The sequence below is a fragment of the Medicago truncatula genome, chromosome 1, assembly GCF_003473485.1.
Source record: "Medicago truncatula cultivar Jemalong A17 chromosome 1, MtrunA17r5.0-ANR, whole genome shotgun sequence".
In the NCBI taxonomy this organism is placed as follows: Eukaryota; Viridiplantae; Streptophyta; class Magnoliopsida; order Fabales; family Fabaceae; genus Medicago; species Medicago truncatula.
Genome location: NC_053042.1, coordinates 53,173,303 through 53,199,127, shown reverse-complemented (window position 1 = coordinate 53,199,127; position 25,825 = coordinate 53,173,303). Strand labels below are relative to the sequence as shown.

At 31.5% G+C, this 25,825-nt stretch overlaps 2 protein-coding genes across 3 annotated transcripts; one reads left to right on the top strand and one right to left on the bottom strand.

Moving 5' to 3' along the window:
* Positions 1-417: 417 nt before the first annotated feature.
* Positions 418-1,035, bottom strand: LOC112418681 (uncharacterized). The gene has a single exon (XM_024775151.2). The coding sequence runs from the start codon at positions 1,033-1,035 to the stop codon at positions 418-420; it is 618 nt and encodes a 205-aa protein (XP_024630919.2).
* An 18,534-nt stretch (positions 1,036-19,569) lies between these two features.
* On the top strand, positions 19,570-24,341 carry LOC25485468 (lipid phosphate phosphatase 2). 2 transcript variants are annotated; one of them, XM_013614686.3, is made up of 9 exons: positions 19,628-19,894; positions 20,047-20,141; positions 20,388-20,606; positions 21,441-21,528; positions 21,817-21,926; positions 22,152-22,242; positions 22,601-22,789; positions 22,868-22,927; positions 23,937-24,341. In XM_013614686.3, the coding sequence occupies exons 2-9, from the start codon at positions 20,091-20,093 to the stop codon at positions 24,119-24,121; spliced, it is 993 nt and encodes a 330-aa protein (XP_013470140.2). In that variant the 5' UTR covers positions 19,628-19,894; positions 20,047-20,090; the 3' UTR covers positions 24,122-24,341. The 2 variants fall into 2 exon arrangements, with proteins under 2 accessions (XP_024627376.2, XP_013470140.2); XM_024771608.2 differs by having other exon boundaries at positions 19,570-20,141.
* The last annotated feature ends 1,484 nt before the right edge of the window (positions 24,342-25,825 follow it).

Genomic DNA, 25,825 nt, shown 5'->3' with positions numbered 1-25,825 from the left:
CTATTGCCCTCAAGACAATGGTTAAAGAAGCCAAAAGTAGCATGTTTGCATTGGTTTCGACAATATTTTGACTTTTAAAAAGTTAAATTTATCACTTTCACCATTTTCCAATGCTATATTTCTATTTTTATCCCCTTATCCAATGCCCCAAGGGCAATGGTTAACATTTTCCTTTTTTTTTTTTTGAGCAACATCAAAATTAATTCATATCATTCAATAATAAAGTGTTCAAACTAGATGGTACATCATAGAAAATATGGGGGCTAGGGTGGGATAAGGAAGCTCTAGCTATGTTATGAGCTACCTTATTTGTTTGCCTCCTTACAAAACGCACATAAAAGTTAGCGTGCAAAGACAAAAGTTGTTTACAATAAAAAATAATGTCACCAAGTTCGTTGTGGGGGTTGAAACTAGAGTTCACAACATCCACCACAATTTTGCAATCAGATTCGAAGATAACAGATTGCATGCCTCGAGCAATAGCCAGTTTGAATGCTTCAAGAAGTCCGGTAGCTTCCGCAAACGCACATAAAAGTTAGCGTGCAAAGACAAAAGTTGTTTACAATAAAAAATAATGTCACCAAGTTCGTTGTGGGGGTTGACACTAGAGTTCACAACATCCACCACAATTTTGCAATCAGATTCGAAGATAACAGATTGCATGCCTCGAGCAATAGCCAGTTTGAATGCTTCAAGAAGTCCGGTAGCTTCCGCCTCAGATGGAGTGACTCTAAGAAACTCATAATTAGACAAGCCAAGCAGAAAATGACCCATGGAGTCTCTGAAGCATAAACCATAGCCCATGATAGAGTTATTGTTAAACAACGCGCAGTCAACATTACATTTAACAAATGTCAGCGGAGGCTTCTCCCACAATGCATCATGTGTTATTTCTTGCACCGGATTGTTTGCCTGTTGCATATAGGTCCATTCATAGAGTGTGTCTCTTGCTCGATTACAAACCACAAGCGACGGTGTATCAACATTATCCCAAAGTTTGCTATTGCGACATTTCCAAAGGCTCCATAGAGTCATAACTACCAATGCCACTTGAGAAATGGATAACCTGTCAAAAAAAGTGAACAGCATAGAGGGGAAATCAGTTAACATTTTCCTTTAAAAAATAATTAGTTAAGTTGATTCAATGATAAAGTTAATATATTTACTAAACACCTCTATTGATCGTGGTTAGTTGAGTAATCCAATGAAGTGAAATTTAACATATAAAAATATCTTATTAAATAAAATATTTCACTGGTATTCTATAAATTCAATATATAAAAATATTTTATTAAACAAAATATTTAATTGGTATGCTAAAATCACCATTATTTTGAGAGAAAAATTAACATTTTTATTCTTTCTCAAAATAATAATCATTTTTGAATACGAACGTTTGCTATTAAAAGAAGTGTTTAGTACTTTACACATGATCCTTTATTTCCTTTCTTAATTTTATTAATTATTTTGATATTTCCTTCTTTTAATCTTATTAAATTATATTTCCTAATTTAAATTGATAATTTATACCAATTTTACTTTCTTTTTTTATAGTTTCGTATTTTAATTCCTTTTATAAACTTTGTATTCATGTAAAACCGCCATAAAGTAAAAATTAGTCATTTAAACATCTTTTTTCGCGATGAAAAATATATCAAAACATGGAAATTGGTTTAGAAAGTGTTTTCAATCTGATTATTGCGTAAAAGAAACACCGTGTTCCAATGCATTTTGATTTGATTATTGTGTAAAACATTTCTATACACACAGCAATTAATCTCATTAATTTATATTTTGATTTGTTTATTGTTTTGCGCGTTTTGGGAAAAGGAAAGTTAGGATTGAACACTGTGGGAAAGGGCAAGTGACGTGAGGAAGGTTTGAGTTTGACAGCTAGTTTACGGGTTGGACCTGGCTGTGCCTTGGTTCTTTTTGTTGTGTCCCTTTACAGAATCAGCACACTATGCTATGCTAACACAAGTAGTAACTTTATCCAAATTAATCAAAAAAATTAAACAATCTTTTGTCGGGGAATTAAATTACTATTAATGGCGTTAATATGGAGTAGTAAATCCTTTCCTGTCAAAAATTAAATGGAGTAATAAATCCTTACCATTTTCATCTAATAAAAAAAAAATCCTTAACATTTTTTTTGAATAAATCTTCAACCTCTTTGTTCTTTTTATTTTTACAGCAAAAAAAAAAAAGGATTAAGTGAACAATTTATGCAGTTAACAGCTAAGTTTAGTAGTAAAAAAATATGAAATGCCCTTTTCATTCTCTAATTTGGTTGGTTGAGTACGCATGGTGTTTGGAGTTTAAATAATCAAAAGGATACACGGAATCAAATTTTAGATAACAAAATCATATTTATTTATTTATTTGTTTGTTGTTTGTTGAGGGAAATTACTTAATTGTACCTTTTTGGCTGAGGATAAAAGAGTATTTTATATTGAGGATAACGAGTCTCTTTATATTGTGAGTTACGCAATCTTTTTATCTACGTATATTCATTATCTTGATCATCCTCTCTAGAACTGTATATCTTTTTATGGTAGGATGTTGTCGGTATTTATTTTAGTCGCCATTTTTCAACGTAGTTTACGCTCTAAGGGCCTCAATTTTTATATAAGAAATAGGTTATCCCTTATATAAAAGATTTAAAATAGCTCATTTCCTATATTTTTTGAAACTGGTTAAGAGGAAAATATCTTTTTTTTTTAAGGAGGTTAAGAGGAAATTATCATTAATAATATTGACATTAATAATTATTTTAGGAACACATCAAACGTACACAAATATAATTTTGCCTCGGATTGTGGTGTACAAATGTAATTTTCAAACACATGCATAGTTTTAAAATGCGGCTTCAAACACACGATATATATGTTAGTAGCATATAAATTTTGTATATTTTTATTTTTTATAAGTTGAGCTATGCATATTCAAAATTTAGGTTTATTTTGCAATCTAGTATTTGTAAAATGAAAAGGTCATTCACGAAACCAAAATATGAGCAACACGATTATCATGCTTAGCTTAAGTGCAATGACTAATGCATGTTTGTTACAAAAACACAATGCAATGCAATGACGAATGACGGAGTGAGTAGTTTACACGCGCATCAACGCTTACACATTTACGAGGGACTACACTGGCATTGGATGTGTTTGTAGTAAAGTGCGTGCGGTAAGTAAGGGAAAGGAAATGACAGCTGATAAATGTCACGGTAACGTTTTCACCTGACGCCTGCCAGGATCAATGATGTACTGTTGTTGGCGACGCAAAAAGAGTTCTGATTAATGTTTGAGAGAGATAAAAAAATCACATACACGTCGTACAAAACTTACAAATTGTATTAGGAGTACAATTTCTTTTTTACCAGTTTTAAAAACTAACAAAGTAAAAAAATTTGGGAAACAGTCATTTTAGATTTATGATTTTTGACCTCGTTGTCATAATAGTCTTTGATTTGGGATAAAATTCAAAATAGTCCCTACATGTATTAGCCACTTTAGTCATGAACATAGTAAAAATTTATCGTTAACAGCCGTGCTGACAATTGTTTCGACCAATAAAGATGTATAATGCGGCTCTAGAGACTAAGGTGACTGAAACAATTCCAAATTAACATTCTAAAATCCCTGAGTATTAAAATCCCAATTCATCCTTTCCAATTCCAAATATGTAATCATTCTCTTGCTGATAAATTGTGGATTTGGAAGAAGTATGTTTGATAGATTGGTAATGTTAAGATACAAGAAGCATATGCTTAATGTTCAATATATAATGCATCCATCTATCACGGAAGAAAGCCATAATAAGAGTTTCCTTATAGGATAAATGTATGCTTTTATTAACATTGCTAAGGGTAAGGAGAAGTTTGGTCGCGAACAATGAACATGGTTGAAGTTGCTGTCATTTCAGAGATGATTAAAGCCCTTAGAAAAGGTTTTAATTATCTTTAATAAGAAATCATCATCTTTAACACACATTTTGCATTCTTTACCAATTCGATTTTGATATTCAATGAAAGGTTGGATGGAACGAGAAGGAAGAAGCAGGATAATGATTACAAATTTGAAATTGGGAGGGATGAATTGTGTGATTTTAGGATTTAGAGATTGAACATGTTAATTTGAAATTGGTTTCTGTTACTCACATCATACATTTTTTTATAGCCAAAACAATTCTGAGCAAATTTTAACATTTAGGATTAAAGTGGCTAACGAAGTATACATTACATCTAAGGACTATTTTGAATTTTATAGTGAGTGATGGACTATTGTAGCAATGAGCTGCAAAGTCAAAGACCAATCTTATAATAATGGACACATTTGATGTTTGATTTTGCAATGAAAACAATTAGTGTTGGTTAAAATTAGGTTGAAGATAAAATGATTTATGTATAAATACATATGTGAAATTGAGATTAACAATATTGAAAGATCTACATCAATCAATTACAAACTCAAACAATGATTTGGATGTCAACGTTGCAGATCCGGAAGCATGAGTGTTTCGGTGATTTGGGTTTTAACATAATATTTTTAGGCATTTTACCGTTGTATGCTATTAACTTGGGTGCTGTGAGTTTGTTCGCAGATTCACCCTTTACGTTTTTAACGATGTTTGTATCTTATGTACTCTATCGATTTGAATGAATGAATATCGTTTTGTTTTTGTCAAAAAAAATAGTTTGAGTATAAAAATCCATGAAAAAGTAATTTGAGTGCAAAAATGAATTTCATTATCAAAAGCTACAATTTTTAACTTTAAATAAAATTAATTTTAGATACAAAATCATTTTTATTTTAAAGCAACCAAATATATCAAAATCAATTCTACGGTTATGTTAATAACCTTAAATTTGAACCCTCAAAATTATTGGTTTAAAATAAGCTCTCAAAAGAATTACTCACCACAAGTCATAATCTACTTGTAATTAGAAAACTTTGGGCCGTCAAAAGAATTTGCGAACAATAGAAAGTTAGAAACACCAACCACTATCACCTCTGTTTTACTAAAAAATTCAACATAACTTATCATTTTTTTTTTCTAAAAGAACAGTGCATGGAGAAGTTCCACGATACTTGGTGTTTGGTGGTGGTGTGTAGCCATAGTTAGAACACATACTTGGTGATGGAGAAGTTGTAATGGTGTTTGGGTAGCCATAAGTGTATTGGTTGGAAGGAGGTGAATGTGAAGGGTACGAGTTTGATGATAGAGGGGCTGAATAGGGGTGAAAAGTGTAGTATGGATGTGGAGGGGAATAAGTTGAATATGGTGGACATGGGGCAGTAACCGTAGTTTTTGTGGGATAAGGGTAAAATGGAATAGAGTTGGAGTATGCCATGGGACTATGGGAGGGTTTGAGGTCAAGGATGACAAATCGTTAGGAAGCAAAAACTATCACTAAACTATGATAAAACTATGGTTCTAAGCTAAAAGATAAAGAAGAATAAAATTAAATAAGATAAAATAAAATAATTTTTCATTCATTTGATTCCTCTGCATAATGTGTCAAAGACACTAAAGACTAAAAACTCAACCTAAATGTCCAACTAAAAATAACTTAAAGAAAAGATAAACCAATGCAATTTTACATCTAAACTAAATAACTAAATTATTCATTTAAGTCCATTTGCACTCTCTAACACATTAACTCTTATAAACCTTTTATTCTTCAGGAATACACCTTTTATTCTTCAGGAATACGGTCGCATGAAATACTTTTGAAAAATTAAGGCAATCTTTTTATGAATTCAAGAAGATTAATTACACTTTTGTAGATTTGGAGAGAGGTTGATTATTGCGTAGTATCCTTCAATGACAAACAAACACTAAGCGTCCCTGTGAGCATAGCTCAATTGGCAGGGACATTACATAATTTATGCAGGGGCCGGAGTTCGAACGCCGGACACCCCAGTTCTTCACATTTAAATGTGTGAACTCCAACTACTAGACAAACAACAAACAAACACTAAGCAAAGTGAGGCGTAGGAATGTCGGAGGCTAGCTAGAGTAGTATGTAAGTATGTGCAACAATTAGTAACATATGCAACAAGTAAAAGTTTTGATTGGATTCCTTACCTTCATTTTATGTTTAAATGTGGAAAATTGTTGTTGACACATATGCATTGGCTGAGAAACACGAGTAATTTACCCAAATGTCTCTCGGCAATTAACTGCCGAATTATGGAACTGGCTGCAGTTAACTACCGAGGAAAACTTCGGCAGTTAACTACCGAGGAAAACTTCAGCAGTTAACTGCCGAGGAAACCTCAAGCCTTTTTTTTTTTTGACAAAAACCATAAATTGTCATTAATAATATTTATTGATTTTGAATGTTTGAATCATTATTTTGTACATTTCAAACAATTGCAATATTATATATATATATATATATATATATATATATATATATATATATCATTTAAATCTTAGACCAAAAAATAAAGAGCATTTAAGTACTCAAAAAACATTTCAATAAGTGTCAAAATTAAGCATTTGAATATTGTTTTGCAAATTACTTAAGTAAAAAAAAATCTTTGTGCACAATTATTTTAATGTAGAAAATATAACAACATATTATACCTTTAAAAAAATCGTTGTGCACAATTATTTTAACGATTTTTTTATTATTATTATTTTTATTTAAGTAATGTGCAAAACAATATTCAAATGCTTAATTTTTACACTGATTTAAATGCTATTCTAATTATTAAGATATATATGCATAAGTATAATACTGCAATTGTTTGAAACGTACCAAAATAATGATTGAAACATTCAAAATCAATAAATATTATTAATGACAATTTATATTTTTTGTCAAAAAAAAAAAAACAGGTTTGAGGTTTCCTCGGCAGTTAACTGCCGAAGTTTTCAGTTTTCATCGGTAGTTTACTGCCGAAGTTTTCCTCGGTAGAGTACTGCTGCCGATTTCATAATTCGGCAGTTAACTGCCGAGGAGCATTTAGGTAAATTACTCGTGTTTCTTGGTCAATGCATATGTGTCAACAACAATTCTCTTAAATGTGACCAAAACTAAATGTTCAAACATAAGCTAAAAATTATGAAAAGGGATAAGAATGCAATTTAGAAAGAAAAATAATATAGAGAGAAAGGGCAAGATATAAGAAACAAATTTAAAACTTAAATAAGTAAAAACTTAGGTGTAGCAAACTTTGTTAACTAATTGACCATGTTCTATAGACTATGTGTATATATAGTTGTTCTTTTCCTTCTTAAAAAAGGTCAATAAGGGCTTATTCCCTTGTAGGAGCCAATGTGTCTTCATATTTACTTATAATTAATTAAGACCAGTGATTAACAATTTGTTTGAGTTCCTCTTTTCACAATCAATTACAAGAATTGAGTGTTTCATTGTAAGAATTTTATGCTCTGGCTTATGGACAAAATAGATGTAAAATCATGTCTTTACTTTGGACCGTATCTATCTTGAACAATATAATATACAAATGTGCGGCTTTCTCTTTGTATAGGCATGTAAAGATGCATCATTAAAGGGCTGCAGTCAAGATTTAAATCATAGTTACGATCTTATATGTTTGAGAAGAAGTTGATCGAAATGAATTGAATTTTGAATTATATTTGTTGAGGCTACTAAAGCCTACTAAAATTGAATATTCTCCCTATTAATTTTGCCCTAAGATTCCTTCAAAAAAAAAAAAAATTTGCCCTAAGACAAACGCTAGGCTTTTATAAAGAGGATGAAATGGCCCCACACTCTTCCAACTTGGTATGGCCGTATGGAAATTTCCATTCTAATGACATGGATTGGATAATGAGCTTTTTTGAAGAATCTGAACTCTTGTGTGTGGGTCCATTCCATTGTGACTAATCTAATAAAATTATAATCAATCCTGTACAACTCATAGTAGTAGGTGGCCAAGATGATGATGACACTTCTCTATTTTGTTAGCCTAATGCTTCTTTTGGAGGAATGCATAATGTTGGGAACAACTGCTAAAAGTTTGATATATTCATATTAGAAATACAAGATATCGATGTTTTTGTGTTAATTCATTTTCATACAAAGGTAATGATTTTTTTTTTGGTAGATAGACGAAATGACAAAGCTATTATAAACTCACACACACAAGTGGAGGTACCGGGGTTCGAACCTCGATCATGACATCCGGCCTAACAATTTCGGCATTTTGCCAGTTGAGCTAGGACTTGTGGATCAAAGATAATGATTTTATTGCAAGTAAACTTGGTATATGATTTTTAACATAGATAACGTATATTTGTTGTCATATGTAATAATGTAAACAATTAAACCAAATGGATATTATGAAGTTATCAAATTGGATATTATTATTAATGGTTATATATTTTCAACATATCCCTAAAAAAAAAAAAATCAACATAGTCATAGATAACCTATTTTGAGATGCTAAGAAATTGTAATTTAATATTTTTTACGATTTAATAATTTTTAAATTTTATATCCCCATTTTATTTCCACAAATTTTCTATTTCCATTTCCAATATTGCATTTTGATCGCCTCTCTTATGTTAAAATATATAGACTCTAATTAAAGAAGTAAAGAAAATGCTATATACAACGAATTTTAGCATTCTGAAAGAATCACGACGGATGTGACACGACTTCTTTGTCCACTCACCGTTGTTTTTAGTCAGACAATCATAATTGAATATTTTCTCAATGTTATGAAACTCTATACACGTACGTTGCCTTGATTTTCACAAGCCAATTTATTCGCTTCCTATAGCGCTTATCAAAAAGTACATATGTATTAAACACAATCAAGTTTTTTTTACTGTGTTAACCTTTCGGTTCTCATAGGAAGGGGTTATACATACAATCATACCGTTGATTTTAAGTATCGTGAGCGCATGATATTGAACATCAAAAATTAAAAATAGCTAACCGAGGAGAAAAATGAAATTAAAAGTTTTTCTTAAGAAGATGAGAAGATTCAACAGCTTGAACTTGATAGTACTCTTTTCTTCGTTGCCACTGCTTTTTTTTTTTCTTGTAACATTTGTTCTGTGAACATTTTGCTTGGAAATGATATTATTTGTTTAAATATAGTAATATTTTTACCTCCGTAATATATAATTTTATTCGAGACATTGTTGGATATTAAATGTGTACACCTTTTACAATCGAAATTCGAATCTTGAATTGTCATGTTATGGAAGTCTAGTCAATTACTTTTGGCCCAAGCCACGTTGGTTAAATATGTTAATATTAATTCCACCAAGAATGATTTTTTTATTTTATTTTAAAAATGACATTGTTGGTAATTAATAGTTAGGCTGATTATATCGTTTTTGATTGAGTTTGAATTCATGACCTCCAACCCCTTATCTCTTAGTTCAAATCAATTAGTATTATTCAATCCCCAGTTTCACTGAGAATGATGAAAATAATATTTGGAAAAAGAAATAATAACTTATTTGAAATATTTTTTTTAAATTGATAGTGATGATTACAACAATAGTGATTGATGACAGTCAGTCATTCGCTGTTTTTAGTGTTATTTTCATGATATTTTGAGTTCACATGCAAGCTTAAACAACAAAGAAAACAAGAAAAATAGAAGATTTTGAAGAAAGCAAAATCATGTCACGATTGTTGAAAACGTGTCACGATTTGGAGCATATGATGAGGTTCATTCGACATTGGTTAAAACGTGTCACGATGGCTATTTCGTGACACGATTTTAGGAACATGTGGCACAAGGAAAGAAAATGCAGTAAGAAATATGTGGCCACGGTAGCAACATGGGGGTGCTGGAATTGATATATAAATTGGGCTTATTAGCCAAGTTATGTTTTGTTTGGTCCAAGAAGAAAAGAAAGAAAGATTAGGAAACGTGAAAGAAGGGTTTGGCATAAAAGATACATATATATAGCGCTGCATAGACTTGGAAAGGACATCTTTGGATCACTGTTTCGGCACGCACACGACAACGTGCATCAAATCACGTTTTGGAAGACAAGTGAGAAACGGATCCCGAGACGAGGAAAAGAGGTAGAAGACTAACGCATGTACAAAGGGACTAGGCATATCAAATTCAAGAAACTCTCAGGATCCAAATCTGTAATTTCTTTTATTAATATTGCTTAATCTTTATTGTCATGAGTTGCTAAGTTTTCTTGGTTAGGTCTGAGATGATTCTTTGTAACCTCAATTGAAACATGTTGCTGTGAAACTCTATTTATTGTGAATGATAATCTAGTTTTTATTCAATTCAATTGTTCTTAATGCTTTTTATATCCTGATCAAATATAAACATGATTTAGTGATAATGAATGACTACTGACCATAGCTTTCTACTTAAGACAGAATTGAATTGTTCTAATAAACAGGGTTAGTCTAGGAATGGATAATCGTTTGTTAGTGATATTAGGTTAACGTGCTTAAACCTTCAAAGATTATTAGACCACCTAAGGAATTAGGGGCTGTAGTTTGAGAAGAGGGTCCTAACTCAAGGGATTGATTAGGACTATTTTGTTAACTATCGTGGAACTATAAAATCATTCATAAGAATAGGTGCAGTATACCAATTAGGGGAACTTAGATGATTCGAAAGACCTAATCTCATCTCTCTCTTTCCAACTCTATCTTTATATTCTGTTTATTTAATTTTATGCAAACCAAAACTACTGCCTAGGGCAACTAAAAGAAATTTACACATCCTAAATATTTACCTTATTGCTAAATTGAGATTAACACAATCCTCGTGGGAACGATATTTTTACTACTTCGACAGTATTTAGTACGCTTGCTAAAATATCTATCAGTGATCATGTGGGGATTTTTTATTTATCACAAGATAGATGAATATAGTCAAAAACTTGCAAAAAGTATGAAACATATTAATAATAAGAGTTTTGTTAACTGATGTCCTAAATATATTTATTAAAGAGTTTATCGAAAGAAATTTTATCTTAAAAATACATATCGTTACTTTTATTAATGTAATAAATACACAACTAACCCATTTAGGTTGGTATGATGGCGTTTATTTGAGACATTTGAATTTTGAAGTGCGCTCTGTTTAAGATCTGAAGTTCGATTTTCTCTTTAACAATTTTAGTGGGCTAGTAACTTTTTTATATTGTACAAACTTACTTCTTTTACAATAAATTAATCAATGTCTTAGGAGCATTCATTAACATTTTTCTGATAATCATTAAAAATGATTAATAATATTAAAGATAGTTTTGTAAAGAGGCAAAAAAAAAAAAAATTGATCAAGAAAGATAGTTTATTTACGGAATCTACATAAGAAATTACCATGAAAATTATAAAATTATAGTGCACGCATGCATGCTGGTGCTTCTTGTAGTACAGTATTATTTATGAATGGGAACATGAACGAGAATGTGTGCATCCCTTGCAGTTGCAATGAACGAAGGAGTGTGTAGTCTTTAAGGAACAGTCATCAAGTTTGAGGTGGATTGGGATTCCCTTTAACAAACACACACTTCAAGTTTGAGGTAGACCACAGTTTCGGTTTGAGAGCCCCCAGGTGTCTCCAACTAATGTTACTATGTCACAGTACTCTTATTCCATTTTTAACACCCCATTTTTAACACCGAGGGAAGGGATATAAGTTAATAATGCAAATGTAGAATATTTTATTTGGAATTTATATAGTAACTTCCGTTCCTTTTTAATTGTTACATTTTGATATTTTATACAAACTAAGACAATTAACAATTGATATTATTTTTGATGCAATAAGTTATACTTTTACTATAATGACCTTATTCATTTAATATCACATTTCATATATTTATCTCTCCGCAATAAATAACTAAGGACAATATTGGTAAAACAACATTTAATGTTTCATTGAACTTCAAAAATAACAGTTAAATAAGAACAAAAAAATTCTTTAAAAGTGACACTTAAAAAAGAACGGAAAAAGTATTTAATATCTTAAGAGTTGCAAAAGTTATACTTTTAATATATAATATATTTTTAATTTTCATTTTAAACTCCTTAATTTGTGCCCTTAGTGCAAGGGCACAAGTTAACATGATCTTTAAAAAAGAACAAAGAGGATAATGAATGTTCTTGATGCATTAGTTAAAATACTAAAAAAAAAAATTGCATTAAAAAGTGGTAAAATTATTGCTAAGACGAAAATAAACAACTTATATTTCTAAAATAAAGTTTAGTTTTTTTTTTTTTTTAAGTAAGTTGGTAAATTGAAAATCTGTAAATATTTTGGGCTATACTTCAATAAGGCCCAACTCTACAACTAAACTAAACAGTGAACAAAACTCCCTCATGGAATGTTTTGCACATGTGCTTTTGCTACAACACCCGGTCCTCTAGAGTTGTATTTTTTGCACAAATTCTATTGAATGAATGTAAAGTATCTACAATTAAAGGGTATCTACAATGAAATTTTATTACTGCGATACATCACTCCAGATTTTTTAAAATGGATTGTATGAAAGGGAAAAATGATGGTTTACCATTGAATGTTGGGGTAAAATTGTTTTATACTGATAATGTACTGCCATTAGACTCAAAGTATCAAGGTAGTGGCAAACATGGACTTCTCAAAAACAGCACACTGAAGGTGTAAATAAATATTGGAACTAATCTAGAAAATTTTGAAAAAAAATAGAGAGAAATAAGTAAAATTTGAAAATAAACAAAGACGAACGTGTACAATCTGAAGCATATGAGGATCATTTTACAAAATTTTATAAATTATAGAGATCAATTCGAAGTTAACATTTTATAAGCTAATAAAGTAATCTCAACTTCTTAGTTTTTAGGTGATATATGATATTTTTGAATTTTTTTTGCTTATATTTTAATCCAAAAGGATATTCACCGAACTTAATTGATGTTAATTTTAACACGTATAATTTATTTTACCACCGTTCATAAATGTAAGGTATCATTAAATAAATCATGATAAATAAAAAAGTTGATGGTACTTTGCAAAATTATCTTTCAAGTGTAAGAGTTTTTTTCGAATCTACACTCCATGTTCACAACAAAGACAGAAAAATCGATGGAAGAATTACTTTTCAAATAGTGACATTTGGTCGAAATACATGACGGAGTTGATTCTATTGATGGGAATGTACTCTAAACACTTCAAAGATTAAGTTAATTTGCATTTGAGGTGAATACTAAATTTTGAATGATGCATACCTTGAGGTGGATACTATTTTGTAAAATGATATATATGATTAAAAAATCATATATTTATTTTTTTCTTAAACATATATATCATTGATTATATGAAAACAAATTAAGAACAATTGGATAACTCTTTGTTGTGAAAGTGATTTAAAATTGGAGAGAAGTTTGCTTAATTTGTCAAAATCGGGGCCCGAATGGTTCTGTCCGGGGCCCGAATTTTGTCTATTTTTGAAGGGCATTTGATTCGACATTTTTCGGGGCCCGAATGGTCAAAATCGGCGCCCGAATTGTCGTAATAGCATAAAAATAAAACGTATTTTTATGAGCCAGATTTGTTCGAATTTTATGAGGGATACTTTTACTATAAATATAGACTTTGTATCAGAGTAAACCTTGAGATAGAGGGGGCTGAAACAAGGGTTTATAAATCAAACTAGGGTTTGCATATAGTTTGCTCTTGGCAACAAACACTATGGTTGAGTTGATTCACCTTGGGAAACACTAATAAAATTGAGTCTTTTGGTCACGGTAAGAGATTGGGGCTTTGGGTAGAATTAGGCGGGAGACTCATTCTTGTAACCCATTGATATCTCTTTTGTAAAGTTACTCATCATTATAGTGAAACGAAGGGCTTATCTCTCCCCAAGACTATGTCAATTTAGACCGAACTAGGTAAAGAAATTCTTATGTATTCCCTCTTTCTTTCTCTCACTGTTTTTTACTTTTGTTTGTGATTATATCTTCCATACACTTTGGATAAGGAAATAATCAACATACTTAAAAAATTTAAAAAGTCTTATAAAAAATGACAAAGAAATATTTTAAGAGAAACTTATATTTAGAAGAAAGAAAAAAAAAAAAGAGGTGGTAATTTTATAAACACAAACAAAATGATTTTTTTAGAAGGAAATGCTAACTAATGTTTTCGAAACACATTTTAAAGATTATAAATGGTAATTTTTTATGAAAATTTGTATGAATAATACATTATAAATTAAAATATTTGATTATCTTAAGAAATAATATGTTATTTTAGAATTTAAAAAAAGTGACTCAAGACACTTGTTAACGGGATATTTTTTATATGAGTGTGACATATAACAAATAAAATCAACGTGATAAATTATAGGATCTTGTTAACTAGTGGTCTGGAACACTGCTTAACATTTTTCCTAAATTATATACTAATCTACTACTACAAGTTTATCTGAGAATGATGAAGGGAACACAACGTCTGCATATAATCATTGACAACTAGAGCAAAAAGGATACTTTAAATGCAGGTTCTAGTTGTCATGATTCATGGTAGAAAAAATGCCGTCAGACATAGACAGCTCCCAAAATCAACTTTGCCTTCAAAGCTAATAAAATACTCCCTACTATAGGCAAGAGCAATTGTTGCAGGAATTTCAAACTTCTTGACCAACTGTTATGAACCGCTTCTTTCCCCACCCTACAATTCTCAACCACTAAAATGTAATTAGTACTTGGAAGATATTAACCGATGTCTCACTAATACTCCTTTTCTTCCATAATAATCGAGCCATTTGCAAAAATAAAGTGTCTCAAAATAATCGAGTCATTTCACTTTTCAATACACTATTAATTACTTTTTTCCTTTATAACTTTAATTAATATTACTTTCATCATTTCTAATTCAATATATTCCACTTTACATTTATGATAGTGGAGAATTGACCAATATTTAACAAGTGCACTTAAAACTATTTTTCTCTCTCTTTCATTTATACATTTTTCTTAATACGTGTGAAATGAGCTTTTAGCTCAGTTAATCCGCGACGGATGAAATTTGAGTGATCAAACTCTTAAAAATGTAAAAAATAATTCTTTACATACAATTTTTTTTTTCTTTAAGTAGTTTCTTTACATACAATTTTTTACTTTTTGCCATGGTCTTCAATATGAAATTGATAACCCTGATCTTTAATCAATGATTTTAATTATCAAGGGAGATATGCATTAGTGTATTACCAAATCTCTCAAAGAAATAATACTATGACCAATAATGATAAAATAGAAAGTAGAAAGACTAGCTAGGGAGCTATGTGGTGCCCACCGGAGCTCTCTCTTCTCTCACCTCTACAACTTTCTCCAGTGACATGAATCTAGCTCTGATGCAGCTCTAGCTTGAGTTTTTCCACCGATTTTGCCTGATTCCTTATCCTCTATGCAAGATTCCTCTTTATTTTTTCAAGATTCATCATGTTTCACTGGTTTCAACTCCTTTTGGGTTTATCGCTACTTGCTCCGATGCAGCTTAAGTTTGTGATTTTCCATCGATTCTGCCTGATTCCAACTCTATTCTGTTGCTCCCCGGTGTTCTGGAATTCGATGGTGTGTCCTTGGCCGTTTATGACTCCTCTGGATGCTTCGATGCCAAAAACCTCTGAACCTAGGAAATCCTTTGCTCAAGTGTTATCAGATTCATGTGATATTCCACTCAACCAACTTCCTCCTAAGGTGATTATGGGAGATGCGGTAAGAGTTAAGATTACGCAAGCTGAATTGGATTCTGGCATCTATGATTGTCGCATGAATCTACATGGTCGAATTACTCTTGCTAAGGGGGATACTCCTCTAACTTTTATGGCTCTGAAGAACAAGCTGTGCAGATTGTAGCCATCCTTGAAAGAGTGGAGTGTGCTCCCTTTAGGAAGGGGCTTTTTCGAATTTCAATTTGGCTCCATTGAAGACATGAGGAAAGTATGGGCTTTGGGAGTTGTTAATTTGAAGCCTGACAACTTGCGCTTCTACTGTTGGTCGAGGGCCTTCAAACCACATCACCAAGTTCAAACTCATGCGCAAATTTGGATCCGGTTGATGCAGTTACCTCAGGAATATTGGAGAAAGGAGACGTAATTTGAGATTGCATCTGGTTTAGGAACCCCCTTGACTATAGATGAAGCTACTCTCTCCAGAAAGTTTGGTCTTTATGCTCGGGTTCTGGCGGATGTTGATTTATCTTCTCAGCTATTTGATTCGGTGGTAGAGGAAAGTGAAGGTTTTGTCATGCCTATATCAGTTCAATATGAGCAAAAACCTTTGTTTGTGTTCAATGTAAGATGTTAGGTCATTCTACTCAGAATTGTAAGAAGCTTCAGAAGGATTTTCCCACAAAGATTGTTTAGAAAATTCCATCTGAAGTGCCTATAGTGCAGCAACAACCCATTGAGGTTTTGAACAACAATGTGTAGCATGATAAGAATAACATTGAGATTGATCAACTCGACCGGGAACCGGATGCTTTTGATAGGGAGTCTCTTAATTTGATTCAGGAGCAGGATAAGGCTATTGATGATGATGTTGTTACAACAATCTTGCAGGATTCCAATCATGATCCTGTTCTGGCCCTGCATAACTCATTTCTCTTGATTGGAGATGATTCTGAACAACCTGCTGGGGAGGCTGGATTAGTGGAAACGGTGCATTCTCACAAAATCACTGAATTGCAAGATACTTTTGTTGATAATGTGGGGACTGCCACCAGGGGGGATGCCAACTTGATTCAAATAAACACTCTTGAGACTCCTAGTGAATTGAAAAAAAAAGGAATTCTCAGACTGCAGATTTGGATTCAGGTGCGCATGTGATGAATGATGGTACTGAGAAGTCGGTTTTCCTCATACTGTCACATCCATCTATGTGCAGCATGTAACTATTAACTATGATAGTTTGACAAGTGACAAGCTCCCTCCAAAACAAAACTTGGCTCCTGCCTCCAAACCCTCTCTCAATTCTGTTGCAGCCCTTAAAAGTGTGTAGATTCTCTCCAAATTTTGGGGGGATGAAGTTAAGGAAGAGGACAATGATAAAGCCATCACATCAATCTTCGAGCAACACTATCCAAGTCTGTTAGAGAGCACTAAGGCAGGGAGAAAGCAGAAGAAGCATGTGAACAAAGTGAGCCTACTAGCTTCAACTCAGCCGGAATGAGGACCCGTGCCCAAAAGGGTACCTCCAAAGTTGCCTTGGCGTATACCGAATAGTTGGTTCAATTGTAAAAGATACATGGGAAGTGTTATTTGCAACATCTTGTTCTGGCAACAAGATATGTTCTTTGATTCTGTTGATTCTATCTCTCTAGGTGTTCGAAGCGTCTTTGTGAACCTGGGTGTTTAGTCAGTAGCTTCTGCCATTTCCCCGTTGTTGTTCTTTTAGCAGCTGCTTTGTTATTTTAATTCATTGAGGATTTGCACAAGCCTTCCTTATTATAGATCTTTGTGATGTAATATTTTATACCTTTTGATGTAAGCACTTTTGCTGTTAAGGGTTCTGACCCTCTCCAGGTCTTTTATAGAATTTCTTTACTTGATAAAAAAAAAAGAGTACATAATAAAACACATTCAAAATCTCCCATTTTTTTTTTTAATTTTAGGATTTGAAGAACAAGATGCACGAGCACTTAGAGGGCCAAGAAGAAAATTCAAATTGTTATGAGTAGAAAACTTCTTTGAACATTCTGTGCGCACTTTGCTTTTCTATGACCCATTAGTTGCCAATTTAGTTTTTCAGGGAAGCTAGTTACATGCATCATGACCAATATAATTCATATTGGTCCATGCTTATAAACGAATCTTACTCTTTTAAAGTGAATATCTCACTTTAAAATGTAAGGTGAATAATAATACTCACAATTAATTAATAAATTAAAGGTGAATATTGTATATATGTCATAACAAATCATAAATTTGTTTAAATAACAACTTTTTTCACTTTAAACTTTAGATGATCTAAATTCCATACGCACATGAGTAATGGGAATAAGTTGTGTACATAACATTATGTTTTGGTGTAGGGATATTCGGCATGAGAATTAGATTGAGTTTGAGTTTCAGATAAAAAGTTATCCGATCTAAAGATTAAAATTACATATGATTCAATTTAAATGATTGATTAATCTTATATAATCCAATTAAATGTCATTTAGTTTGCATCAATTTTTAATAAAGTGATAATTTTTTCTCATCTGATATATCACTTAGTCGTATGTACCATAGGTGACATTAATGTTGTAAAGAAAAGGAGACATTAATTTGTATGCATTATGCAACGTGCGGTCCCATATAGGATTGGTTGGACCCCGTCATGCTAATCGGCAGTGCGGACATCTCATCTACCATACAATGAAGACTTTTCATAATTTCTCTTGGTCAATATTTAAGCTTAGGTAAATGTTATCCAAAGATGGTGGCTATATTTAATTATAAACGAGCAAATAATCATCAGCAATACCATCATCCGAATATGCAATATTATTTTGAGTAGACTCACTCTAACATTGAATAGATTTCGAAATTATTCTTTCCAAAGTGGCACGAATCTGATTTAATTCGAAAGTTGCACGAATTTTAACAACAATTGTTGCAAATTTGCAAAGCGTGTGAAAAACGATACATAATTCAGCACAAGCCCTAGTTCCTTCAAGATGAGTTTTGGAATGTTATCTTTTTTTAGCTCGAAACTTTTACAAGTATTCAGCAATGATTTTTAAGTGTAGCTAATTGGTGAAGTTAAAGTATCAATTAAATAACATAAATGCATAATTTAATGTATAAAAATATAAATGCAATTTTGTTTAAAAATTTATTCTTCCATTTTTCTATTATGAAAATATTCCTTTTCTTCTTTGAGAAACTGAATTTTATCGTTTTTTCGATAAATTGTTTAGATTTTTTTTGTTGAATTACAATTTCTTTAGATAACTCAAAGGGTTGCTAAAAAAAAAAGATAACTCAAAGGGATCAAGTTCCTCTTAATTTCTAAAAGAAATGAAGGATGTCATTCATGATAGAGAAAAATGTATTAAGAAGTAATATTTCATAATTACGTATACACATAATCATATTTTCTTTGTTATATTAGTACCTTAATTTTTATTTATGGTGAAAATTGATATCAATTAAATTCTAACTTCTTTTTTTTTATTACCAAAAATAAATTTTAACTTAAATAGTGGCAATTGTAATTTATTTGAGTTTATTCAAAAAGAAGAAAAACAATTATTTTAGTTTTATTTTTGACTAAATTTATTTGAGTTATCTATATTAAATTAATTAATTATTTAATTTATTTTTTAAAACACGATATCTTGTCCAATGACCGATTAATAGAGTGGACTAATTATACAATCCACTTGAGTGTGAACTAGCCCACAAAATACTTAATCATGAAAATTAACTACTTATAAATTATTCCTTAAAAAAAACTATTTATAAATTATTATCATTAATATAAAATACGATGAATTGTTTTTTTTTTTTGTGGTGTGAAATTGCTTGATTGAACTCTATTTCCAATAACCTCAGCCCTTTTAAACATGAAAACCTAACCCTAATACAATAATACTAAGTGGGTTAGTTAATCCTCTCATATTTGCTCTATACATACATACATACATAAAGCTATGTCGTTCATTCAAAGACATGTATCCAACGATTTAAGCATTTGTTTTCTTGTACGTCGTTATTATAAAAAAGAAATTATTATAAGTTGGTTATCTGGGATCCATCGAATTGGACAGAGTGAACCACCCACCCCACCCCGCGCCAACCAAAGTTCTTCTTCTTCTTCTTCTTCTTTATAAACCGTTTTTTTGGATTATATTTCAAAATATTCAATATCTATATTTTTCTTTGAAAATAATTAATTATCTCATTCTAGAAGAGTTGTAGTAGTTTGGAGTCTTTTCAAAAGGTAACAGAACAACCAATAATTTCTCCATTCATTTGTTTACATTTTCTCTTCCCTTTCCTGTTCGGGATAAAATATCTCTATCTCTCACTCACTATTGGCTTAAATTCATTCACATTCGCTTTATTTTCTATGCATAAATAAATATTAACCAGATTTTGGTGACTTCGCTCGTTATTTCTCTTCGTAATTCATTCACATGGCGTTACAGAATTTGTTGTCTTTTCCTAAATTTTGGTCACTCTTTCAGGTTTGTTGAAATTCTCTCTCACTTTCCTTTGATAGTTATGTGGTTAATTATTATTTATTAGAAACTTACATACACTGATTCATGTTATATGAATGAATTAGTCTGTAACAAACAAACAATATTTGTTTTCAATTTTATTTTTTGGACATAATTTGTCTTCAATTTAATGATTATATGTTCTCAAAGTCATGTCATGTGATTAGAATATGTTTAGTTAGACATTTTCTTAGATGTTTGTTGAAACAGGGAGGGAGACAGATTGACCCGACTGCGCATACAATAAAGTCTCATGGAGCAACACTTGCTAGAAATCACATTCATGATTGGCTTATGTTGGTGCTTCTCATACTAATTGAAGTTATTCTCAATGTAATTCATCCATTTCGCCGCTTTGTTGGAAGGGACATGATGGAAGACCTTAGATATCCAATGAAACAAAACACTGTCCCTGTATGGGCTGTTCCTGTAAGTTCCTTTACTCTAGGTTGCTTGCATATCAAGGGACCTTTTTGTCTGTTTTTGAGATTATTTTACCTGCATAGCATTCAATTTTTTAATTGTATTGTATTCAATATAAAATGCTGACAAATAATGTTGAATTACCATACAGAATTCACAGATTGAGGATAATTATTTTAGTTAATTCTGTTTTCTGTTGTTAATTCAGTTTCTCGTCGATCTTTCATAGATGATTTGTGTGCATATAAGTATATAATTGATAACTGATGTAGCATTCATTGTTGAAATAAGTAAGTTTTGCTTCAATTTTGATAATACCAAGATGGTTGGGTAGTTCAATTGATTTGAATTAAGGGTTAAAAATAGTTGAAGAAGTTAAAAGACAGAAGTTCAAACTCTAGCGGAGGAGATAATAATAACAACTACGCCAACGCTATGCATCACAAATGTCTGGTTTGTAAATTTTCAGGACGCTCATTTGTTTTATTTGTAAAGAAAGATAACAGTAACTTTTTTATTTCATGGAAAACAGGATAGATCAAAGTTTAACTGTCCTATCAAAAAAGTTCATGATGAATCCTCTCTTGACACTTATCTTTGGTTAATAACTAATATACTAACATTTATCTATCCAAAAAAATATTTATAATAGCTAGCTTTGTATATTCAATTTGTGCTCATACTTTCTGAAAATATCTTTCCTCAAACTTCAAAGAGATGTGGAACAAATGAGAGGCGTTTACTTAGTTTGATTCCCACACGTCTTATGAATTAACAGCACATTTTTATTTGATGCAAGTCATTGTGATTAATATTTTTTTTTCTTTTGTCAATGATCAGCTTTATGCAGTTCTGTTGCCAATTTTTGTGTTCCTCTTCTTCTATATGCGTAGGAGAGATGTTTATGATTTGCACCACAGTGTTCTAGGTAACCTTTGCAGTTGCAGATTATATAAATTATTGTTACTTTGATATTCTGTTAAATATTGAACTTTGTCCCATTTAGTATTTTAACTATCTAATAAAAAAAATCAAATTCTCTTTCCTATTTAAAGTCTGTGACAATATTTCTTGTTGAATTTAATAAATCTAAGTTATTGAATAATTCTCAGGATAAGATAAAATGACAGATAGTGGTATTTTGACATGTGAGTGTAAACTAATATGTTGAAGAGTTGGTGAATTGTTGTTAATTTATTTCATTGCTAACTAACAGGCCTTCTGTTTGCTGTTCTGATAACTGGTGTGTTGACTGATTCAATTAAAGATGCTGTTGGCCGGCCACGGCCAGACTTCTTTTGGCGTTGCTTTCCTGATGGAGTAGAGGTAAGAAAATGCAAGTATCATATTATTTATTGACATTAACTTGATAGGTTTTTGTGGTTTTTATATTTCTTTATTGTTTTCATTAACCTGTTTGTTTTGTTTATGATGTGGGATAGGAGCTTTCAGATGTTTCTACAAAACTATAACTGTCATTTTATTATATACTGATGTTAATCAACTGCCTAGGAAAGTGGTCACTAACTCTTTGTTTGGTTAAACTTATAGGTCTATGATAAATTAGGAGGTGTGGTTTGCCATGGCAAGGCTAGTGATATAAAAGAAGGGCATAAGAGTTTCCCCAGCGGTCATACATCATGTGAGCAACCATAATTTTCCTATTGTTAGTTGATGCATGTTTGAATTGATAGCTGAGTTTAACACAAGCACATTGTGCCTCCATGATTTTCATAAGAGCTACACTTTAGAGCTTCAACAAATCAGGACGCTGCCATGATTTTGTCAAATTCAAAATGATTCGAAACATACACTCGGTCATCTATTTAAATGCTTTAGCATATGTTTGGTATCACAGAAAAATCACGGTAGTTCACTGTAGTTCCGAGAATTGGTATTAACAATGCATTTTATCATGTAGACAGGTTGGATATGAACACGATTGTATATTCTTATACCGTTATACATGTTCCTTTAATCTGATAAGTTTAGTTTGGCAGGGTCCTTTGCAGGTCTTGGTTTTCTCTCCTTGTATCTATGCGGGAAGATTAAAGTTTTTGATCGCCAAGGACACATAGCGAAATTATGCATTCTGTTTTTACCTCTCCTTGCTGCATGTCTGGTTGGAATCTCTCGAGTGGACGACTATTGGCACCATTGGCAAGATGTGTTTGCTGGAGGCCTTCTAGGTTTATGTTTAAAAATCAGATATCCTTTTTAAAAACAAATTGAAAGTGAAACTCAAGTTAGTATCTATGTTTTTTCAGGGCTTTTTGTTGCAACCTTTTGCTATTCACAGTTCTTCCCTCCTCCCTATAATGATGATGGTAAAATCTCTATCTCTCTGTTAACCAGCGTCATGTCAAATGTTGTTTATATATAATGTTTTACCCAATTGTTTGACTTTGCAAATATATTACCCCAATTAAAGCTCAGAATGATATCATCAGAAGCTTTATTATGTTGCAATTATAAGGAAGCTATTATAAATTAGCATAATACTATATTATTGTCTTGACTCTTTCTTTGGTTGCTGTTTTTGTCTAAGGCTGTAGCCTTTATAAAAAAAGTGACAGTCTACATGAAAAAAAATTGCCTTGTCACATCCATTGTTACACATATTAGATACCAATCCTCACTCCCAAGTCATTATTCTCTATTCTGCAAGGTTATTTATTTTATTTTTTTATGGCCTAAAAGCTTGATGAAACACATTGCAAATTAAGAGCTTCTTAAAAACCGCTCAATTATTCTTAAAAACCGCTCCCATCAAGATTTATTTATCCGGATGGAGAAAATGCATTTTTTTCCTTTCAAATTACCCGTTCCAACGTGAGGAACAAACAGTTTTTTTTTTTTGCCAGATTGGTAAATCCGGAGGAGTGTCGTTTTCAAGAAATGAGTGAGCTTGCAAATTTGTTGTGTTAAGTGAGTTTGACTTTCAACATAACCCAGCAATATTTAGGGTTAGGCCACCTTGAAATTTAGGGAAATTATATTGGCACTCATGTTTTTTATAACATAGCCACTTTTTGGAAGTTTAACTTCGGATGTTTATTTTTTTCGTATATTTTTTAATCAGAAGTTAAATTGTGGACAGTTTTTTATGTTTGAAAATTAACTTTCTAGAGATAACTGTGTTATAAAAATGAGGGTGTTAATAGTTGTACACTTTAAATTTTTTAGGGTTTGGCCTGAAAGCTGAATGCTGGCTGAGCAGTCTTTGTTATTATTTACTCTTACACCTCCGTGTAGATGAAGAGTGTAAAAAAGTGTAATTATTTACTTTTATCACCCAGTTAAATTGAGCTAGTTTTGACTTTGTTTAATTTTCAGGATGGGGTCCATATGCATATTTCGTGGCTATGGAGGAAGCAAGAGGCAATGCAAGTTTGAATCGGGAGTCACCCGTTGTAGAAGCCATGGTTGACAATAGGTATGCGAATCAAGTGCCAAGGAGAAATATTGATTCATTCAACCGAAGCCCAACATTGGAAGCCATGGAGTTGGGACACAAGTGAAGTTTGATTATGAATGATCTTATAACTCTTTTTAGTTTTTACACAATCCCTTTCCCTAGCTAGCTAATTCTTTATACACAAAACATTTTGTTTTTGTTGACCAAGCCTTATTTTAGTTTGCATGATAATGAACTGTATAGAAATTTATGCTTCTATATTTAAATAGCGATCATATATATTAAAAAACATAAATAGTGATCATGATGATATTCGACATTGACATTAGTATTACACAGAGGCCATAGACACGCTAAAGGATGCTTGAGTCTAGGGAAGGCATGATATAGTGTGGGCTTATTAATTGTGCCGAGTCTCAGCACCTATTTTCGCACAATTTTCTCCTTTATAAATTTAGCATTTGGCAACAACTTTTTCTACCATGTTGTGTGCGCGCCGCGGCATATCTCCAAATGGAAAAGAAAGACTAGAATAAAAGTCATATTTGTACTGAATCAATTGACTTTTTATTTACAACTAACGTACAAACATAAATATATCAGATTGAAATAATTTAAATTCATAAATAAAATTCATTAAACAACATAATATATTAATGGTTAAAATCCTTTAACCAACGAAAATTGACTAGCTTATAGTGGTAGAAAATAATATTCATAGTCTGCATCATAAATAAAATAAAATAATATGTTAAAAGGAATAATACTTTGCCATAAAATAAAATTTTAAAGACGTATGAAAATAAAGAAGTATGAGAATATTTGGTTTAAAGTTATTGAACTCCAGGAATATTAACATTATTTATTGTAAAAAAAAAAAAAGAGTCTGCAGAAACAATATATATACAAATGATGACACAACATGATAGAAATGAAAAGCTTATCAGTGAGGAGAAATATTAGGGATTGTTGCATGTTAGAGAGAATTTGTTAGGTTAAATTGATGCGCTGCATTTTAAATGAAATTTGTTATGTTAAATTGCTGCTAACCTAATGCAGCACTTTAGAGAGAAATTATTAAGTTAAGTTGCTGCAGACCTAATAAAATTAATAAATAAGGATATATAGGGTTTTTACCGATGAAGAGGTGATGCAACTTTTCACAAGAGACAATACCTTAAAATAAAATAAAAACTTATAAAAATATTTGCATTTACCTTCGTCTAATGACATTAACGGATGAAACCTCTTAGGTTCAAGGTTCGCATTTTTATCGTTAGATCAAATCTTTTGAGGTCATATATATTTGTTTAACTGAATAAATAAATATAAGGAAATGCTAACAAGTGCCTTTAGAGAACTTGATAAAAAGTTTAAAGTGGTAATTCTATTTTGGAAGTTGTTATTCAACACATTGAAACATTAAAAAGTAACATCTTCATCATAAAATTCATCAGTTGTTTCCATTCTTAAATTCTTAACAAGTGCCAAGTGCCTTAAGGGCACTTGTTAGCAAGAGCCATAAATATATTATAAATTAATGCTAATTAAACTCTAAAACAGTGCTGGGACAATACCTCGTGGTGTGGCACTATCATTCTTTCTGAGTCAGTTTCTTGCCTTTCCTTTTTTTTTTTAAAGAAGTTAAAATGGAATTAAATAACTGGTCCTCCTAGACTTTCTTGCACAAGGAGTGCTAGGAAAAAGACTAGGAAAAAAATCAGTTACATCGAAATTAATGATAAACTGAAAAAAGTCAAAAGACAAAGCTCATTACAAAATTACTCCCAAACACGACAGTGGATTA